Source organism: Gobio gobio (genome assembly GCF_949357685.1).
Source record: "Gobio gobio genome assembly, chromosome: 8".
In the NCBI taxonomy this organism is placed as follows: Eukaryota; Metazoa; Chordata; class Actinopteri; order Cypriniformes; family Gobionidae; genus Gobio; species Gobio gobio.
The window spans coordinates 47,694,228-47,715,966 of NC_137114.1; the positions used below are offsets into that span (position 1 = coordinate 47,694,228).

The 21,739-nt window shown below is 38.7% G+C and overlaps 1 protein-coding gene across 1 annotated transcript; it reads left to right on the top strand.

Annotated features, from left to right (window-relative positions):
* Positions 1–6,840: 6,840 nt before the first annotated feature.
* Positions 6,841–16,034, top strand: LOC307130771 (uncharacterized protein). Its single transcript, XM_079823947.1, has 4 exons — positions 6,841–6,975; positions 7,510–7,758; positions 14,069–15,127; positions 15,240–16,034. The coding sequence occupies exons 2-4, from the start codon at positions 7,674–7,676 to the stop codon at positions 15,392–15,394; spliced, it is 1,299 nt and encodes a 432-aa protein (XP_079680073.1). The 5' UTR covers positions 6,841–6,975; positions 7,510–7,673; the 3' UTR covers positions 15,395–16,034.
* The last annotated feature ends 5,705 nt before the right edge of the window (positions 16,035–21,739 follow it).

Here is a 21,739-nt window from a genome sequence, read left to right on the forward strand (position 1 = left end):
ACTGTAAAAATGCACGTAGAGGTAAAGAAACTGGGGGAGGACAAAGACAGCAAGCGAGTGTCACGCGTGTGTGTGTGTGCGCGCGCGGGCGCCCTCCATCCACACAGAGACTAAATACTGCTAAACAGCAGACATACTGCTAAACAGCAGACATACTGCTAACGGTTTTTCCTTTCTTCTTCGCTGCTCTAAACAGTGGTTGCTTGTGGCAACACAGCACAACTTCCTGTGTTTGCAATGCATTCTGAGCAGCGAAGAAGAACTTTAACATTTCCCTCAGATACGGTATCATAAATGCTTAACCCAGTTGGCGTCACTACTGTGATTGTGCATTGTTATATTATATTCCAAAAATAATCTCTTTGAGAACAATATTTGCTGATATATCTACTGTCCTACCTGAAACGCTAATGTTAGTATCATTGTTAATTTGTTGTGCCTGCTGCAAAGTTACTTTCTGGCTCTTTGAAAAAAAATTTCGACCAGTTTTAATCCTGCGATGATCTACCCGTAATAATTCATAATTTCATTATAGCATTTGTTCCAGCTAGCACAATTTTATTAAGAAATATAAAAAACTATAGTCTACCGTAGCCTACAATAGAAGAACACTGCCGTCCAAAGGCAAAGCGCAGTAACTACACATTTAGTCAAAATTGAGTTAAGACTTGAAATGGGCTTTGTGACATCTGTTTGGTCTTGTGACAAAGTTTGCTGGTTCAATTTTGTCAAGTTTTAGAGAAACGAGCGTGTCAAAATTGCAGTAACTACAAAATCCAAGCCAATACCAAGGCAAACCGAGTAAGTGATGTTACTGCGTTTTAGCTTTGTTTCCCCGTTTTTGACACAGCAGATACTGCGGTTTCAGCCTTGTCACGATCGGGATTGTAACTTATGCGGTTTGCCCCGATCGTAACACAGAAACAATCCCGCAGCCATATGATGTTTGAACTCGCGTTAAAACGCAAATATTCAAAGACTGGTAAGGAAGATAGCAAAATAATAACTCATAGTAAGGCAACTGACAGCTTTATATTCAGTTAACATTGACTAGCCAGCTGCTAGCAAATTTTGACTAACCTGTGCTGCTCTATTAAAGGCAATATCCTCTGACAACATAAAGATAATCCGATTTAATCACGTTGGTGTTTGTTGATTCGGACATCTCTCCGTTTCAGGCAGCTAATCCAATTGTATTGACAGGGGTTACTCCTTCAAAAGTTAGCTGGGTCTGGTAAAGTTATCTTGTTAGACAAAGTTACTCTAAAAGTTAGCGGCGCCAGTCAGCAGGTGACAACCGGACGAGCGCAGCCGTCCGACAGCAAGCACACTAGGTGAAAAAGTACACTTGCATAATCTACTGAAAGTACTCTATTTTTACGCACTAATTTCGTAGGCTACTTAATATACAAAAAAAAAGTGCCAATCAGTTTTTTTGGATTTCACAGATAGGCTAGCTAAGAATACATAATAATTATATTTTAATTATTAATTATAGCTTTAAGGGTGTAGATAGCATAAATAGGAAATGTACATGTTTGAGAATAGCTTAGAAGTTAGGCTAAAGAAAGAAGAAATACGTAAATTAACTTACTCTCTAACCTCTAATTCTAGGAAATGATGTATGGCCATAATAAAGGGATAGTTCAACCGAAAATGAAAATTCTGTATTATATAAAGTTTATTATTACTATAAACATGTATTAAGAAGCATGAAAAAAAGTTGGATGAACACATTTAGTTTGTAGATACTGCACTTTGCCTTTGCAATAGTATTTTAGTTGTTTAAGGTCATCCGAAGGCAGAGTGCAGTATCTGCATTTTGGGGGTCAAAGATCACATCGGTGGTCATGGTTTTTATCTATAAAAAATGTCTTCCTAAGAAGGCAATACATGAATGCATTGCCACTAATCTACCCACAACATGTTTGACTGGCTGGTGTAAAAACTTTAAACCCATTTTTCTCAGTTTCAGTGTTTGCGTAGTTACTGCACTTAGCCTTTGTAGGGCAGTATAGTCTACCATAGCCTATCAGTAACGTTACCACATAATTATGACAATCATCAAAGCGTGATTTCATTTTATTATTCACACACCGAAGGCGGTGTCAGCCATGCAAGGCGCCTTCCAGCTCGTCGGGAGCAGCTGGGGTTAGGTGTCTTGCTCATGGACACCTCGGCACTTGGTTAGGTGGAACCGGGGATCGAACCACCGACCTTCCAGTTTGTTGACAACCTACATGAACCACTGAGCCACTGCTGCCCATATACAGTGGGGCAAAAAAGTATTTAGTCAGCCACCAATTGTGCAAGTTCTCCCACTTTAAAAGATGAGAGAGGCCTGTAATTTTCTTCAACTATGAGAGACAGAATGAGAAAAAAAATCCAGAAAATCACATTGTCTGATTTTTAAAGAATCTATTTGCAAATTATGGTGGAAAATAAGTATTTGGTCAATAACAAAAGTTAATCTCAATACTTTGTTATATACCCTTTGTTGGCAATGACAGAGGTCAAACGTTTTCTGTAAGTCTCCACAAGGTTTTTACACTCTGTTGCTGGTAGTTTGGCCCATTGCTCCATGCAGATCTCCTCTAGAGCAGTGATGTTTTGGGGCTGTCGCTGGGCAATACTGATTTTTAACTCCCTCCATAGATTTTCTATTGGGTTGAGATCTGGAGACTGGCTAGGCCACTCCAGGACCTTGAAATGCTTCTTACGAAGCCACTCCTTCATTGCCCGGGTGGTGTGTTTGGGATCATTGTCATGCTGAAAGACCCAGCCACATTTCATCTTCAATGCCCTTGCTGATGGAAGGAGGTTTTCATTCAAAATCTCACGATACATGGCCCCATTCATTGTTTCCTTTAAACGGATCAGTCGTCCTGGTCCCTTTGCAGAAAAACAGCCCCAAAGCATGATGTTTCCACCCCATGCTTCACAGTAGGTATGGTGTTCTTTGGATGCAACTCAGCATTCTTTCTCCTCCAAACACGACAAGTTGAGTTTTTACCAAAAAGTTCTATTTTGGTTTCATCTGACCATATAACATTTTCCCAATCCTCTTCTGGATCATCCAAATGCTCTCTAGCAAACTTCAGACTAGGGATGGGTCGCGATTTTCTAATATTCGATTAGTTATTTAATGATAGAATATCGAATAGTATGTGCGATTATCGTCCAAAAAAAATCCCCATGTTGTCGGTGCTGATGTGGTGGTGATGCGTTCATGTAACCAGAGGCGCTGCCAATAACAGACCTAAATGCTGCCAGTCAGCTCTCAGGGTGTTTTATACTGGACACGTTTGCTGCGGTCCGAGTCTGATTGTTCCCTCTGCCTCCGCAGTGTTGGTCTGGTTTCACACTCAACTTGAAACCTGGTGCGTTTGCGTTCATCTTACGTCATCACAAACGTGCATGGGCGTGATAGAAAACAGAACGCGGGTCAGTATATTTGGGATTTTTTCAATTAATTTGGTGCTATTATGTGCAGCTGAGTAAACGACACTTGGGTTTACCGTATGTGTGTCGCTTGAAGGCGGCTTTGCTGCTTGCAAACAGACTCTTTTGAGGAGACGGTGAATTGCCATTCATTTGCTGCCCTGATTGCACTCTATGCGCGAATACACTGCAGGCTCGCTCTCGCGATCGTATCTCAGATAAATCATCAATACTATCATCTCTTACGTGTATGTTATTGAACTAATGACATTGTAATCGGCTAAAACGCATGCGCTGGTTACTTTCTTCCAGAACAAGTGCGCACCCGAGTGTTATTTGCACATTCACGTGAATCGTGGCACAGCTCCGAGAGCAACCGAACTCCGGTTGTGTGTTCTCGGGTTCGGTACCTCAGTGCACACCAAGCTCTGTAGATAAGCTTTCACATTAGCATTTTTTCATGCTAACCGTGCCCCATTCCGAACTAAAATGCCCGAGTAAAAACGCCCTGAGACAACAGAAGAGTAACACATCGTATCATGCGCACGCTGTAGACTTGTGGCATTTATCAGGTAACTTGGGGCGATGTCACATTACAGTCATATGTTTCAGCATGTTACAATACATATATGGCTTGAGTTGATATAGCCTATTCCCTAATGAATTAAACAGTTTGTTATCCTACAGATTGAGAGCGTGAATGGTCTCTCTCCCTCTCTCTCTCTGTTTATGTGTGTAGCCTTTACACGCGTGAATGCGGGGGAGGAGTTGCGATTTTCGAATAAAAATCGAATAATTCCCAGCGATCTTCGAATATAATTTTTGCTTGAAATGCCCATCCCTACTTCAGACGGGCCCGGACATGTACTGGCTTGAGCAGGGGGACACGTCTGGCACTGCAGGATTTGAGTCCCTGGTGGTGTAGTGTGTTACTAAAGGCTGTAGCCTTTGTTACTTTGGTCCCAGCTCTCTGCAGGTCATTCACTAGGTCCCCCTGTGTGGTTCTGGGATTTTTGCTCACCGTTCTTGTGATAATTTTGACCCCACGGGGTGAGATCTTGCATGGAGCCCCAGATCGAGGGAGATTTATCAGTGGTCTTGTATGTCTTCAGTTTTCTAATAATTGCTCCCACAGTTGATTTCTTCACACCAAGCTGCTTACCTATTGCAGATTCAGTCTGCCCAGCCTGGTGCAGGTCTCCAATTTTGTTTCTGGTGTCCTTTGACAGTTCTTTGTTCTTGGCCATAGTGGAGTTTGGAGTCTGACTGTTTGAGGTTGTGGACAGGTGTCTTCTATACTGATAATGAGTTCAAACAGGTGCCATTAATGCAGGTAAAGAGTGGAGGACAGAGGAGCCTCTTAAAGTCCCTGTAAAGTCAAAACTAAACATGTGTTCTGAGTTCCTCACACCACAGATAAATGTGTTATTAACCACCCAGCCAAATTTGAATCCTAAAAAAATCCGGGAAGTACATAAAATAGCTTATCAAAAACCTGAAAAAATGAGCAGCATTCTCTGCTCTCAAACGCTGGGGGTGTGTCCGCTGTCGGCGCCGAAACCACGCCCACTCGCGGGAAAGCGGCAGTAGCACACAAGACAACACTCACTGATCACGAGCGTCTATGATCACGACGCACCAGATGTCGGCGGGACGGGAGGATGAAGGCCTGGGCGGGGGATAGTCGGTTCTGCAGCGGATTATCAGTGAATCCCAGTTGTCTCCGGTGAAAGTTTGTAAAATTATCCGGTGTAAAATCACTGCAGAGGTAGGTGTCGGTGATGATCCTCAGCTCTCCATCAAGGTTGCTGTTCACAAAATTAATCCACCTCTTCACCGTTTTTGTTTTGTATGCTGTTATGCAAGTTGTTGACTATAGTAACTAACAGTACTAACAGTAACTCGCGATCGAACTGATGCGAATGTGGTATAGTTATGATCGTGTTAGGAGATGAGCCAGGCTCGGTGGCTCCAGTGCGTCATCGAGCCACCGTTTTAGCCCCGCCCAGAAAATCCTGAACACAGCAACGTTGAAAAACTGTTTAACGGTCTAACTTCTGAATTCAGTACTTCATAGTTCACAGTCTTTGTAATGTGTTTCAGCAATACATTTCTAACATTTATAATGTGTTTAGAAACAAATCTCAGAATTGCCTTTACAGGGACTTTAAAGAAGAAGTTACAGGTCTGTGAGAGCCAGAAATCTTGCTTTTTTGTAGGTGACCAAATACTTATTTTCCACCATAATTTGCAAATAAATTCTTTAAAAATCAGACAATGTGATTTTCTGGATTTTTTCCCCCTCATTCTGTCTCTCATAGTTGAAGTGTACCTAAGATGAAAATTACAGGCCTCTCTCATCTTTTTAAGTGGGAGAACTTGCACAATTGGTGGCTGACTAAATACAACCCCAAATCAGAAAAAGTGGGGACAGTATGGAAAACGCAAAAAAAAAAGAAGTGATTTCTAAATTTACTTTGACTTGTATTTCATTGCAGACAATATGAACACAAAATATGTCATGTCATTTGTAAATATGCATCCTTTCCTGTTATTCATTTAATAATAAGGTTGCTAAGATGCTTTTAAATCTAAATTGTTCCATGATTATAATAAAAACTGTGTGTCTGTAGACCTTTCTGAACTGTTGGGAAAGGCATTTTCTAAATATGTTAAATAGCCAATTCCTCCTAAGGTCAAAGAAACACATTTTAAAATTTGTCACAAAATGTATCCAGTTTCCAATTTTCTTCATAAGCGATTTAAATTTGACAAGGCGGGGTGTGCGTTTTGTGATTTTTCTGATGAATCTCTAGAACATTTATTCTTTACCTGTTCCATTTCAAGCCGGTTCTGGAGTGATGTCAGAGACTGGCTAACTTTGAAAATGTCAAACATTCCTGTATTCAGCATCTACCATATTTTGTTTTATGTTGATGGTTTAAATAATTCAACATCAGACATTGTGAATATTGTTTTCCTACTTGCTAAATACCATATTCATTGTTGTAAGTGGAGAAATACTCATCCATCCTTTGAACATTTTATGTGTGAATTCAAATTATTTTACTCCTCATTGGGGTAACTGAAAAACTGTCGTGCTCTGAAAGTATCATCGGACATGTCAAAGTTTCTTGTGATTTAAATGTATCTTTTATTTATTTTTAATTGAATTGCTTTATTTTATTTTTTATTATTATTATTTATCTTTCTTAAATTTGATTGCAGATCCCCTGACTGTTATTGTATTTGAGTTTACATTTGGTACTGTTACCTCTACGAGTTCTTGTATTCTATGTTAAAGGTTCAATAAAAAAAAATAAAAAATAAAAAAAAAGAATACGCTTTAGGAATATGCGGCCCCTTTAAGAAACATGACACCGCGCGCCCTGAGCATGCGCAGAAGAGAGAAGCGCGAGACGAGAGCAGACTCTCCAGATGAAGCTGAAACTTAAAAGCGACGCTGTTAACGAACGTGAATGAAAGACAAAAGTTGAATATTTTCTCCGGATGCCTTATATTTCCATTCTGCAGGTGAGAGATGTTTCTCAGATTACAGAGTTTAACATTAATCAGCTCCAGAAACATGTTTAAGGACCAATGTAATGAATTGCGTTGTGTGTCCTGGTTTATTATTAGAGTGTAATAATATGTTGGGAGAGAGTTTTTCACACACTCTTGACTCTATTACACCAATAAAATGTGCTTAATGTGCCACTTTACAGAAGATCTCAGACATCAGCATAATGAATGAGGTGAAAACAGGGAACTTTAGGAGACAAAGAGGCTTTTCAGCAGCTCAGCTAAACATGATGGTCCTGTTGTTTCTCTCAGACTTTGGACAGGAGTTGAACAAACCTTGTTTTGAAAGCAATTAATATCTAACTTGTACCAAACTACTCCATATTTCTGACAGAAATAATATGTAATTGAAGTAATCTAGTGTAAATTCAGTAACTTCTCTTTGATTTCTGGTATCCGGTCCTGTGATTCAATCATAACGGGGACAAAGCTGAATTTTCAGATCAACACATTATAAATTCAGTAACTTCTCTTTGATTTTTCCAGGTCTGGTCCTGTGGGCGTCAGTATCTCACAGTGATCACAGTTCACACCTGCAGTGAAGCCCCTCCCACAACAATTCACCAATAAATACTGGGAATATTCACATCATCCTACAAGAGAAGGACAAACTCCAGGTGTAGCAGCTGAAATCTGTGTGACTGTTAAAGATGGAGTTTATTAAAGAGGAGATTGAAGACATGAGTTATCCAGAACCATCCAGAATAAAACATGAAGATACTGAGGAACAAATAGGTTGGTGTCCATTCTTGATTCTTCATTATTGACTGCATTAGTGGCTGTGAAATAATAAGCAGCAAAAGTGCATATTTTTTTTAGTTTGGGCTTTCGTGTTTCAAGTCAAGTAAAGATAAGTGTTTGTATGAAAAATACTAATCAGAAAACTTAACAGGATGTTAGAACTTGTTCTCTACACTACACTCAGACGCACACACTCACAAACAAAATTAATGGGTTTAGTTCAATTGTAACGCATTAAGAATTTCTCTAAAATGTCCGAACCCATTATATACTCCTGGAGAATACATCTACTGTATTAACCTATTAATATGAATGATATTAAATCCAGACACAGATTTAACTGCTGTGACATATTAAAAAAATATTATATAACAATTAAATAAAACTACTCCTAAAAGAAGAACACGGTCTTATTTTCAGTGAATGATATGCATTCTTTATAACAACTTGCATACAACATTCCTCATAGATTAAATATGGATTAAATAATTAATGTATAATAAATATAATGAATCCTTATTAAAACTAAAGAGGTGATTTTCTCTGTCTTTTGTTGTTTGATTAATATTATGAGCACAAATGGAAGCAGGTTAATGGACTGCTGTCACTTTAAGACCGAAAATGACAATAGATGTTAGGCCCTGTCCACACGAACACGGGTATTTTCAAAACCGCAGCTTTTTCTATGCGGTTTGGCTGTTCGTCCACATGCAAACGCAGTATCCGGTTACTGAAACCAGACTTTTTTGAAAACTCAGGCCAGGGTGAAGTTTTTTAGAAACTCCGGTTACAGTGTTGTCGTGTAGACGGTGAAACCGGAGATTTCGGCTTGTTAAGTCGAAATGTGCGCCGTTATCGCTTTTGTTTATACATGAGTGGAGTCTATGCAATGGCGGACGTAACTTTTAATAACTCTGCTAACAGCGCTTATTACATATATACAGATCAGTGATGGAAATTAACTTTTTTGTCCACCGGCCACTGTGGCTGGTGGATTTCAAAATCTACCAGCCACTCAATGTTTTTACCGGCCACTTTCTTGTTTTTAAACCGATTAGTAATTAATACTACAAGCTCTACAATACTTAAGCAGTTTATTTAATCTCAAGTCTCAATGAAATACTGACGTTATCTCTTTTATACACACACAAACCATGAACTGATATACATTTCATTAAATGAGTAGGGCAGATTAATGGATGTGGCATTTGGATGATTCATGGTCTTTTATGGCTTCCAGTTTTAGGTTTTTAGTCCCAACAATGAAACTATTAGTTTTGGCATCTTCTGAAGCGTGTTGACGACATACTAGGGTTGCCACCTTCAGTGTGGCAAAATAAGGCACACCCATTCACGACAATATAAAATATAAAATGATTAAACATGTATGATTAATTATACATTAATAATAACATTATAATCTATATTCTATTAATTAACCTGTCTAACATATATATAATAATTCTGTCTGCCAAGCTCTGATAATGTATGGAATATTATATAAATATATTATCCATTTAAAAAAACAATAGGCCTATACCTTTAGAAGTAGGGATGTGTGTGTCACCACTGCTGCTTTAAATCAGTCAATCTGAGCAACTGAAATGCTTCTCTGCAAAGTGTGCAGTTCGCCTGAGGTTCATCACGAGTTACTGGACAGACCCGTTGATATCTTTTTTTCTATTCAGCCCTGTATCTGGAGATCCTCTTGCGTTCAAACGGTGGACGCGATGCGAGCTCGATATGTTTTTAAAAAACCGCGCAAGTTTACAGCTCATGTTCTCGAGACTCCGCCGCTATGGCAACAAAGCCGCTAAAACGCAACCACGCGGAAATTAACTTCTCTACTACTTATTGGGAATTTGATTTGTAACGCCACATTTTTTTTTAAGGTGTGCCTCCTCTCAAAGTGTCCGCCGTCCAGGTGAAACAGTAGGCTATGCTATTTGTATGTACCCGCCACGGTGGCCGGTAGGTGAAGCGAGTTTACCCGCAACAACACAAAATCACCCGCATTTGGCTGGTGGCGGGTGCTAATTTCCATCCCTGATACAGATACATGCGCAGTTATCTCATTGTATTGCAGAACAGAGGCGCCAGAATACAATAATACAACATAGTAAGGCAAGTGTGTGAAGCTTCAGTCCACTGGGGCCCTGCCCCTGTGTATATACAGTTACCTGTCACGGATTCCAAAGTAAACTTGTAGAAGGGTTTCACTGAGCCCATGGCATCCCTCAGTGCATCGGTGCCGTGGATGGGACCCATGTGGAAATCAAGCAGCCAATCATAGTGCGGTTTTGCGTTTTCATGTGGACGGAGATTTTTTTAAAAACCGTGCTTGTGTGGACGCGATTGTTTTTTAAAACGGAGGAGCAAAAGCTCCGGTTATAAAAATACCGTGTACGTGTGGACTAGGCCTTAGGCATAGTTTTTGTCATTCAAAGCTGGTTTTGATTTTCGTCTCGTTTTTGTCTGTGAAAAATGTTGTTGATTAAAATACTGACAAATTATTTGTCAACGAAATTAACATAGCAACACATTGAAAAATGAATGGGCCAAAAAAGGCAAGTGAATAAAAACGTGTCTTTAGTCTTGCAAACTATACCACCCCTGCTTTACAACTGTTATTAACAAGCTAACGTTAACTTGTCATGCTTGTCAAGCTGGATAACGAGTAAACAAGCACCAGAAGAGCTACTGGTGGGACGGCACGCTCCTCACTTCCAAACGGAACAAAAGTGGGATTTTGTAGTAATTGCTGCCTTCACGTGCTATCGGAAATTTGATGATTCCGACTTCTGAAGTCGTGATTACGAGCGCATTGCATTCAAGTTTCAAAATGTGAGGCCGTTCATGTGCAATGTTTATCTAGGAAACTCGTATTTACGATAATTCCGAGAGCACGTGAAGGCAGCATTAACGTTACCCTGCTGTTGAACTCCCTTCCTCCTCATCAAGGACTCCAAGATGTTTTGGTTTTAGGTGCTGAATCACCACCGTAATCGATTTATTACTAAATACTGAATGATGTTTTTTTTTTTTAATGTAAAAATGCAGAATGCTTCTTGTGATGGGTAGGTTTAGGGGCAGGGGCAGTGTGTGTGTGTGTGTGTGTGTGTGTGTGTGTGTGTGTGTGTGTGTGTGTGTGTGTGTGTGTGTGTGTGTGTGTGTGTGTGTGTGTGTGATGGGTAGGTTTAGGGGTAGGAGCAGTGTAGAGGGATAGAATGAAAAGGCGTTGATAAATTAGGCGAAGGAAAATTATATGAATATGAAAATTAAAAAAATCAATCGAAAATGATTCCACTGCATCAATACTAATTTGTGATAAATTTAAATATTAAAGTTTCAATCTTAAATAAATTCTTTTACTATAATTGCATTAAACGATTGGTGTCCTGCTGCTGTGACTTCACCGTTGCAGGCTCACTTTTGGCTGATTCAGTGGTTAAGGGCGGCCATTTTGTGTCGACATCATTGTAGTCCTGAGTTTGTAACACTTGCAACTCTTGGTCTTCATTTTTCACTACTGGTCCTGGGTCCTAAGCTGTTACCCCAACAAAGATAAAAGCAAGTCTAAGACTGATTCTTAAATGCTGACTAAAGTGGCACTTGAGGCCAATTTATACTTCTGCATCGAGTGTACGCCGTACCCTGACGTGCATTTCTCCAAAAATGTAACAACGCGTCAATTCTACGCGGACCGCAAGCGCTGTGATTGGTCTGCCAGAAACCCTCCCTCAGGTCAATAAATAATAAAAAAATCTGCGATGTGTGTGTGTCCAGAAATGGGATGATAGTTCCTTACGTCTGCTATAACACAATATTTTGTAGTCCAGCGATTCTTTATGCTAGTAAATAAATACATAGATCCGCTGAGTATAGTTTATTTTATTTTCTCATTAAAACCAAAGATGTTAATCAGTAATTGTATATCAAGAACAGGGACACATTAGGGTACATTTCGTGAATGAAGTCTCCACAACAGCAATCGATTGCTCGAGCCACCGCTAGTGAAAACAGCGTCACAAGCTCTGCATGATTTCACAAACGCATTCCAGCGCCAGATCACCTTATTTAACTTTACTAATCAACTAGAGATGCTTCATTTGTATTAGATACAACAACTCAAGCTGCAAGAAAAGCCACTATCTCACTGTTGCTGATATTCCAACATGAATGTACACATTCTACACAACAAGCTGCTTCTTCATCGGCTGTTGTCTTGCTTACACCAACATGCCCGAGGACACTGCCTACTAGCGTCTGCATGTGTAATCAAGAATTTAAGAATCAGTCTTAGACTTGCTTTTATCTTTGTTGGGGTAACAGCTTAGGACCCAGGACCAGTAGAGAAAAATGAAGACCAAGAGTCAGGAGTTAGATTAATTAAAGAGAAATTTACTGAAGAATAGTTTGCAGTTTCATCAGCAGAAGCCAGCTTCAAGTCTCACAAGGAGTTCGTAGGCCGCGCTCCTTCTAACAGTCTCCCCGCCTCCACCTATCATACATACAATTTCTGAACAGTTATACTGTTTTCACGTCATTATTGTCATGTGGAATGACTCTGATTGACTCAGAGAAAATGGACGGTCTTGGTAAATTTTCACACATTGTCAGTTAATCAGATTCACGTGTACAGATATCACTTGTTGACGCTTTCACCCCAGAATTAGGCATGTAATGACCTTCCGGATTCTGGAGCAGGCGCCAGCTTGTCCAGAACAACAAGCCCCTCATCTTTTAGCATGCCCGCAATCCACCTCCGATACTGATCTGTAACACCGAATACTGCGCACATACACAGATACACAGTCTTTCCAAGGTTGGAGTTGGTGAGATCTGGTCCCAACCAGAGAAAGTTTTCCAAAACATATTGATAACATGTGCTTTTCTCTCAGTGAGAGATACAGACAATAGTACAGACCATATTCATCTTGATTCTTTAGGGTTTCAGTAAAAGAAAATATTAAAGGAAATAAAATAAAGAAATAACATGAAAGACAAATCCACATTTCATCTCTGGAAGCCGGGCTAAATGAGCAATCTCTGTTACTGCATTCCTGTCGAGTTGGAGGTGTGTGATGCCTCTAAAATCCAGACACACCACAACATGTTGAAATCAAGTGTTTTTGCAAAACATCACACACCACCAGGACAGACCCTCAGTCACCACTCAGAGACCAAATACAAACTTTAGAAATTATAAAGGAAGAAACAATCATGGGTCCTATTGATATAAGCAAACTCATAACTGGAAAGAATCATTGAAATCATAATTATATAGGAGGATGAATATTGATTGAGGCTTTGATTATAAATTTTATTAGGATATATACAATTCTATTGAAGCGGTAGTGGATTTCAGAATCCACCTTTCAGCTTCTTTATAAAAGTCTCTTAGTTCTATAAAAGTTCACACTTGTAGTTCGGTTCGTTTGGTCCGGACCAAAAAACAAGAACAAAACATATAGTCCTGGTCCGCTTAGCGTTCACACTAGCATTTTTAACAGCGAACCTAAAGTTACTGAACCAAAGGCATAGGTATACGGTCACAACCTGATTGGTCGGCTTTTATGACGGAGCTTGCTTACCGAACATTCAAAACAATGCTGTGTGCTGGATTAAACGCCATCATTTTATGCGTGTACAAATGGTTTTATTTTTACCAGCTGAGAACTCACGAAGAGCTCATAAAATGTTCAAAACATTCAAAACAGCACCAGGATTTGCTCTGTTGTATACAGAAACGAAGATCTGCATATATCGATGAGGCACTTTACCTCCTCGTTGCTCCACGTTTGCCCTCTACTCATTTTGGATACACCTTTTTGTGTCGTCAAATCAGCTGACTTGTAGCGTCGCATCTGGTGACATTACGTCCTGTTTTTGGTTCGCTTACATGTCTTTGGTCTGTTTTGCATTCATATATCAATCGAACCGCACCAGAGTTCGTTTGGAAGCGGACTGAGACCCATCTTTTTAGCGTTCTCGGTCCGCTTGTTTGGTGCGCACCAGGGTTCGGATGGCAGCGTTCACATATGTTCAAATGAACCGCACTAACCGAGCAATCGCACCAGGGTCCGTTTTAATCGAACCAAACATGACAAGTGTGAACACACCCGTAGACAACTTTTACTGAGAATCTTTTGACACTTAAGTTAAAGCTTAAGACTATTCTTAAGAGCACTTCTTAAAGGTTTTATAAATACAGGCCCAGATTTCTTGTTTTCTGCTGAGTGTTTTTAATTTTCACATTTAAACTCATTGAACTGATTCTGACTACTTTATATGTTTATTTTAGACCAGATGGAAGTGAAGGAGCAACAACACAAACTAAATGACATAAAGAAACTCTGTGACTTCAAAACTCAAGAAACAGAAGCCAAAAAGCTGCACACCTGCTCTCAGTGTGGAAAGAGTTTCACACAAAAAGGAAACCTTAACACACACATGAGAGTTCACACTGGAGAGAAACCGTGTACATGCACTCAGTGTGGAAAGAGTTTTACTCAAACATCAGCTCTCAGGTATCATCTGCGCATTCACTCTGGAGAAAAACCATTCAAGTGTGATCAATGTGGGAAAGATTTTATTTCATCCTCAAATCTTAAAAATCACCTGATGGTTCATTCAGATGAGAAGCCTCATGTGTGTTCTCTCTGTGGAAAGAGTTTTTCACGACTTGATTGTTTTAAACTGCACCAGAAAACGCATGATGGAGTGAGAGATCATGTGTGCTTTGACTGTGGGAAGAGCTTTACTAAATCTAGTCATCTGAAACAGCACCAAAGAATTCATACTGGAGAAAAACCTCACAAGTGCTCATATTGTGACAAGAGATTCACTCAGTCTGGAGACCTGAAATCACACGAGCGAGTTCATACTGGAGAGAAGCCGTACTACTGTACTCAGTGTGAGAAGAGTTTCAGAGATGCATCAGATCTCAGTATTCATCTGCGCATTCACTCTGGAGAAAAGCCATTTAACTGTGATCAGTGTGGGAAAGATTTTATTTCATCATCAAATCTAAAAAAACACCTGATGGTTCATTCAGATGAGAGACCTCATGTGTGTTCTCTCTGTGGAAAGAGTTTTTCATGGCTGAGCAGTTTTAAACTGCACCAGAAAACACACACAGGTGTGAGAGATCATGTGTGTTGTGACTGTGGGAAGAGCTTTACTACATCTAGTCATCTGAAAGAGCACCAAAGAACTCACACTGGAGAAAGACCTTACAAGTGCTCATATTGTGACAAGAGTTTCTATCGGTCTGGACACCTGAAAAAACATGAGCGAGTTCATACTGGAGAGAAGCCGTACCACTGCACTCAGTGTGAGAAGAGTTTCAGAGATGCAACAGGTTTAAAAAATCATCTGTTTATTCACTCTGAAGAAATAATCCTTCAAATTCATAATGAAATGCACCAATCAGGCATAACATTATGAATATTGTGTTGGCCCCCCTTTTGCAGCTCTGACCCGTAGAGGCATGGACTCCACTAGACCCCTGAAGGTGTGCTGTGGTATCTGGCACCAGGATGTTAGCAGCAGATCAAGTCCTGTTAATTGTGAGGTGGGGCTTCCATGGATCAGACTTGTTTGCCACCACAGAATACCATTTCCATGAAAGGGTGTACATGGTCTGCAACAATGCTTAGGAAGGTGGTGCGTGTCAAAGTGACCCAAGGTTTCCCAGCAGAACATTGCCCAAAGCATCACACTGCCTCCACCAGAAAAAAAAGAAAACGTGATTCATCAGACCAGGCCACCTTCTTCCATTGCTCTGTGGTCCAGTTCTGATGCTCTAGTGCCACTGTTGGTGCTTTCGGCGGTGGACAGGGGTCAGCAAGGGCACCCTGAGTGGTCTGTGGTTATGCAGCCCCATACGCAACAAACTGAGATGCACTGTGTATTCTGACACCTTTCTATCAGAACCAGCATTAACTTCTTGAGCAATTTGAGCTACAGTAGCTCGTCTGTTTGATCGGACCACACGGTCAAACGCGCTCAAATCCTTACGCTTGCCCATTTTTCCTGCTTCTAGCACATCAAATTTGAGGACAAAATGTTCACTTGCAGCCTAATATATCCCACCCACTAACAGGTGATGAAGATAATCAGTGTTATTCACTTTACCTCTCAGTGGTCATAATATTATGCCTGATCTGTGTATGTAGCTAGTGTGAATATCAAAATGCTTTATCTGTGTCCAGATTTGACTGTAATGCAAAATTGATGCTTCAAATCAAAATAAAAACTCAACTTTGACTAAAAGTATTCTTTAATATTGTGTAAATATATATACATATTCAAATCAAATGCAAAGTTACTAATTATGTCCGAATCAAAACACCATGTTATTATTTATATATATATATATATATATATATATATATATATATATATATATATATATATATATATATATATACATACAGCCATCTAGAGGTTACACAATGGCATTATATTTGACAAATGGTGCATAATTTAGAGATGCCCTTAAAATACATGTTAAAGGGGGGGAAACCATTATTATAACTAATTTTAGTAAAATAATAAATCTAATAATTCAGGAATCACGCCTGATCAGGTGAAATTAGGCATGCATAGAGCACATACAAGGCCTACTCTCAGCAGAATCAAGATTACAAACTAATATAATGGCCTGCTGCGGAGGATAATGTTGAGCAGGATACATGCACTGAATACACAGACATTTTCTTTCTTAACACACCAGCTCGAAATTCAGTATGAACACATATAGTCAGACTAATAGTGCACAGCGTATTAAGCAGCCATGCTTTATTTATTTATTAACATGTATGTGTGCATCAAAAACGAGAACGATGCTGAGCCAAATTAAGATAAAGATGTTAGTGATGTTAACAGTAGCCGTGTTTCCATAACCCTTCAAATTGCGAATTGAAAATACGCCCAATGAAAACGCGTCAATTTCGCAAAAACTCCCACATATCGCAAAAAAGTTTTTACGCTCGCTTGAGGTGGTTTTTCAGGCAATTCGAAAAAGAAAATTTTCCGCAAAACTGCAATGGAAACAGTTTTTCCGCATTTACAGGTCACCTGGTCCGGTCACGCATTGCTCTCACATAGGGCCTACATATAATTTTTTTCCACTCAAGTATGTCTAATAACGATATCTTATGACGTTAAAATGACATTTTCTCCTAATAAGGAAAGTGGTGTAACTTTATAATGACGGACCCCGGTGCAACCACAAATATCATAACTATCTATAGGCCTATTGTAATTAAGACAAATATTCAAGAAATGTATTAAAACAGAAATACGCTATAGTTTCAGCCTTGCTCAAAGACTGAGGAAACAGGCCATTTACAAACGTCAATCATTCCCGACGATCTTGGTTTGCTTATTTATTAAATATAGGCTACAGCCAAATAGTTGATTAAACATTGATCAAAATTAAAAAAATATTTATACAAAACGAAATTGATTTTAAAGAAAGAACTTTCTAGAAAACACAATTCACAAAATGTCTCCAGACATATGCGCATCTGATTATGTGCCTTACTCATGCTGCTCACTTTTCATAATCAACATATGAAATTAAAAGATTATAATATTTAGACATAGCCTAACTATATGAAACTAAATAGGCTACGTTTTCTTTAACACTCTGTCCAACAAAGTCGTCGGCGCCTTTTGATGGATTTTTTCCTTATTCCATTTCCAGCTGAAACTCACAATACTCCGTCATTTTTAGCCATACAGATAAGTGCAAGACATAATTATAAACAGTAAACTTTCTACTTTTATTTGTGTACACTCAATAACAGCAAAGGCCGTGGACTCAGGGAACAGATAATTTTGCACTCCACTCCAAACGCTGTCTTCATTTCAAAAATATATTTTGTTTATTAAACACAGTTTTTCATTTCAAAAGCATTTCTAAATTCAGTTTATATTTCCAACAAACGAAATTCCAAGCCAAAATAACAAAGTGGTAAAAAAAACCTTTGAGTTATCACCATGAAGATTCAAACTTTTCGCTCGTCTCTGTATGTGGCAATGAGTCACAATAACCTGGCGTATGTAAAAGTCGATCATTCTTTACAGATTATGGTATGTTTGGACAGAAGACGAGTTCTTTATTAAACTCATTAAAAAAATAGAATATAAAATGCCACAATTTATCATAACACCTGCCGCTCAAGTATAAGGTGCTTTCCTTGCCATTTAAAATAATGGCGTGCGGTGGCTGGGATATACATAAACCTAACAACATCCGTAGCATAATTTTTGGAATGATTTATCACGAGAGGAACAAAAAATTTTTAGTCGCACAACATCAGTTAATGGAAACGCTGTCATTTCGCAATTTTTTTTATCGACTTTTAGAAAATATCGCAAAAGTTTTGCACAAATCTCTAATGGAAACGCGGCTAGTGACACCAAAGCACCGAAGCGTGTGTCAAAAAAAAGGAAACGATTTTCAGTGAAGCTTTGTATCGATGCTTGATTCGTTCTTATCAAAATCACGTGGCCAATGACGTCCGAAGCTTTGTTTTACACACACCCGTGACTGCTTCGTACTCCGATTCAAAAAGCGCACCACGGGTTGTTAGAACTGTTGTATTGCGCTAGTTTATTGTTGCGACACTTTGTCATGGTTCTGAAATGTGGGGACACTTTCATTTGAGTTCGCCCAATAAGGTTGATAATATATTTGGCTTTTGTTCTGCAGCCTTATATATACATATATATATATGTATGTGTGTGTGTGTGTGTGTGTGTGTGTGTGTGTGTGTGTGTGTGTGTGTACATATGTGTGTATGTATGTATGTGTGTGTGTTTCTTTGTGTGCATGCCCCTGCATTTATTTAGTCTACTTCCTTTATTCATGAGTTTTATTTGTTTACAAACAGGAAAAATGTCCACATTTACAATACAAAATGTTATCTTTATTGGTTTGAGTTACTAAGAGTGCAATGCAACAGATTGTTGTCATGTATATTGATTCATTCATTCATTTATCCATTAATTCATTTTTGCTTCTAAGCATTTTTGCTTGCTACGCGTTCACACCAAACGTGAATAGAGCGTCAAATTCGCGTCTGTCACTTCTAGTTGGACGCTTTTGAATCCACTCACGTGTCCACAGCGAATCGGACGCGCATATAAATCGGGCATTTTAAGTGAAATAGACGCGTGTTCAAGATGCTACAGGAGAAATATGTCATAAAACACCACTCTGCCTATTTTCATTTTCATTAAAAAATATTAACCATTAATAGCCACACAAATGTGGTTCAGGCAACGCACTACCTACATTATCTTCACTGCATGTAGATTTAAATATCCTAAAAAATAAAGTTATGAAACTTCTCTTTGCCCTCAGTCAAAACGATTTGGTAGGCAACAAATTATAGATTCATGAGGCCAAAGATCGCCCGTTAGATCTACACAAGGCGAATTATATCACATGTTTAACCACTACAGAGACATCAGAGCCAGCGGCAGACGTCAGAAGGACCGGCCGAGGAAAGGCTGCTCTCGCCGGGGTTAACGAGCGCCGCTGATTGCCTGGATCTCACAACTCCTGTGTTCTACCATTCATTGTGATGTGATGAGCTTATGATGATGATGTGTTCTGCCATTCATTGTGATGTGATGAGTTTATGATATGTTCTACCATTCATTGTGATGTGATGAGCTTATGATGATGATGTGTTCTACCATTCATTGTGATGTGATGAGTTTATGATATGTTCTACCATTCATTGTGATGTGATGAGCTTATGATGATTGGTTTTTCCATTAATTGTGATATAATGAGTTCCTGAGGATGTGCTCTACTCATTCATGGTAATGTGATGAGTTTAAGATGATTTCACGATTAATTGTGACGTGACGATTTTGTTAATGTGTTCTATTATTCATTGTGATTGGTTTACCTTGACCTCGAGATTGTGATTGGTCAACGGTACCTGTTAAAAGAAACGGAAGTTTCTTATGTTTTTTCATGCCTGAGGAAGATCGAAAGATCGAAACGTTGCAATGAAAAAATAAATCATTTTTAATTGCAAGTTGATAGTGTGCGGGACTTCTTGCATTGGTTGATAATTGGACTTTTTTGTCCTGCTCTCCTACGCACCTATCACACACAGGTGTGTGACGTTTATGTGATTATCAAAATATTTGAGAAAGGAGAATTAAATCGATCTGTTTCAAGAACCACAAATATTACTTAATTCAAATCAAGATTATTAATATTTAACCCGCACTGATGAAATTTAGTAAGTTTACTTGATTATAACACTGCACCCCTCCCCCTACTGACGTGACGACGGCTCGACGGTTGATTGAGCGCTGCTGTTTTCCTCTCAGGAGTTCCTTCTTCTCAGCGTCGCAGAATTGGAACATTTCCTCTGTGAAATTCAGGTTTGTGTGTTTATCTATTTATTTATTTTATCTATAAAATCATTACTGAGCTTAAATTTTTTTTATTTAATGCAAAACAACATAAGTTACAGGGACGCAATGTGAGTAAACGAGTGCTGCATTGACGCCCCTGGTGCTACTGCCTTGCTCAAAACATAAGACTTTATTCCTTAAGATAATGAATATAATTAATTTGGATGATAAAATGTTCTTAAAACTGTGCACTGTTTGTTTATTGGCAGGTTATGGACTCAGGAGCATTGCAGCATCTTTCGGCTACGAGTGAAACTCTGGACGGCGGTCTGAAGTTCAATGTCCAACCGCACACCGCGAGTCCATCTCGGGCTCGAGAAACGGCGCTGATACGGTGGAAATTGGATAACAGACAGGTTGATAACACTTGAATTACTTTTAAATGTTTATTTTTTTACTTCTAAAATGTTTGTTACATGAGTTTAAATGTTGTAAATATGTTGTATAATATTGTATACATGTCAAAACTGTAATATATGCTGAATTTCTTTACTCATCGACAATAAAGGCCATTGTCATGTATAAGTGTGGTTGTGTGGAGTATTTTACAAAGGTTTAGAGGAAATTAAAGTTATAATGTAAGAGTTAATATTACTCATAAATAAAAACAGTTAATTTTACTCTTAAATATTGTTTTTAAATGTTTTTCCTCCAATTTTTTCTACTCAATTTTATTTGTAAATGTACCAAATGTAGTTACACAGATTAAATGTAGTTACACAGATCTACTTAATTTTTTTTACTTGCATTTGCTCAGCTCATATGGTGTATGTAATTGATTTCACTGCTTTAAAATGTACTCAATTTTAATAGTGTAAAAATGTTTCACCAAAAAAATTGAGTAAATCATAGTAAACGTTTTTAGAGTGTACGTACACAAGTCATTTAGACATTTGCAATATTAAAAAAAAAAAAAACAAAGGCTGGTTTTACACGACCAATCTGTTTTGCAGTTCCTGTTGTTTTCATTTGCAAATCCTTGTAAGACCTTGATTAGCTGGTTCAGGTGTGTTTAATTAGGGTTTGAGCTAAACTCTGCAGGACAGTGGCCCTCCAGGAGCAGGATTGGACACCCCTGGACTAGATCCATGAAGAAATGTTTTTTTTTTTTTGGTAAACAATTTTGTACTTTAGTATTAATTCATTTATTGGTTGCATAGATATGAATGGTGATGGCATAGGGCACATAAATTAGTTCATAAATGGTAAAACATGCAGGAGTATGCATTCGAACCATCAAAAATATGTAGCAAAAGAGGTTACCTTTGTTGAATTAACTTATTTCTAGAATAATTAGTGGGGGCCTGTAATACGTATTTATTATGTGCATTTACTAGGGGTGTAACTGTTCAAATTTCTCGTGGTTCAGTCAGTGCTATAATCAGGGAAAAATAACTACTGTCAATTAAAATTAAAGAAAATAAAAACAAATACTCTAACTATGCAACAGCACACATAAATACAATCAGAGCAAAGATACTTATAAAATAAACAGTGCTTTTCAGGTTTTTCTGGTAGG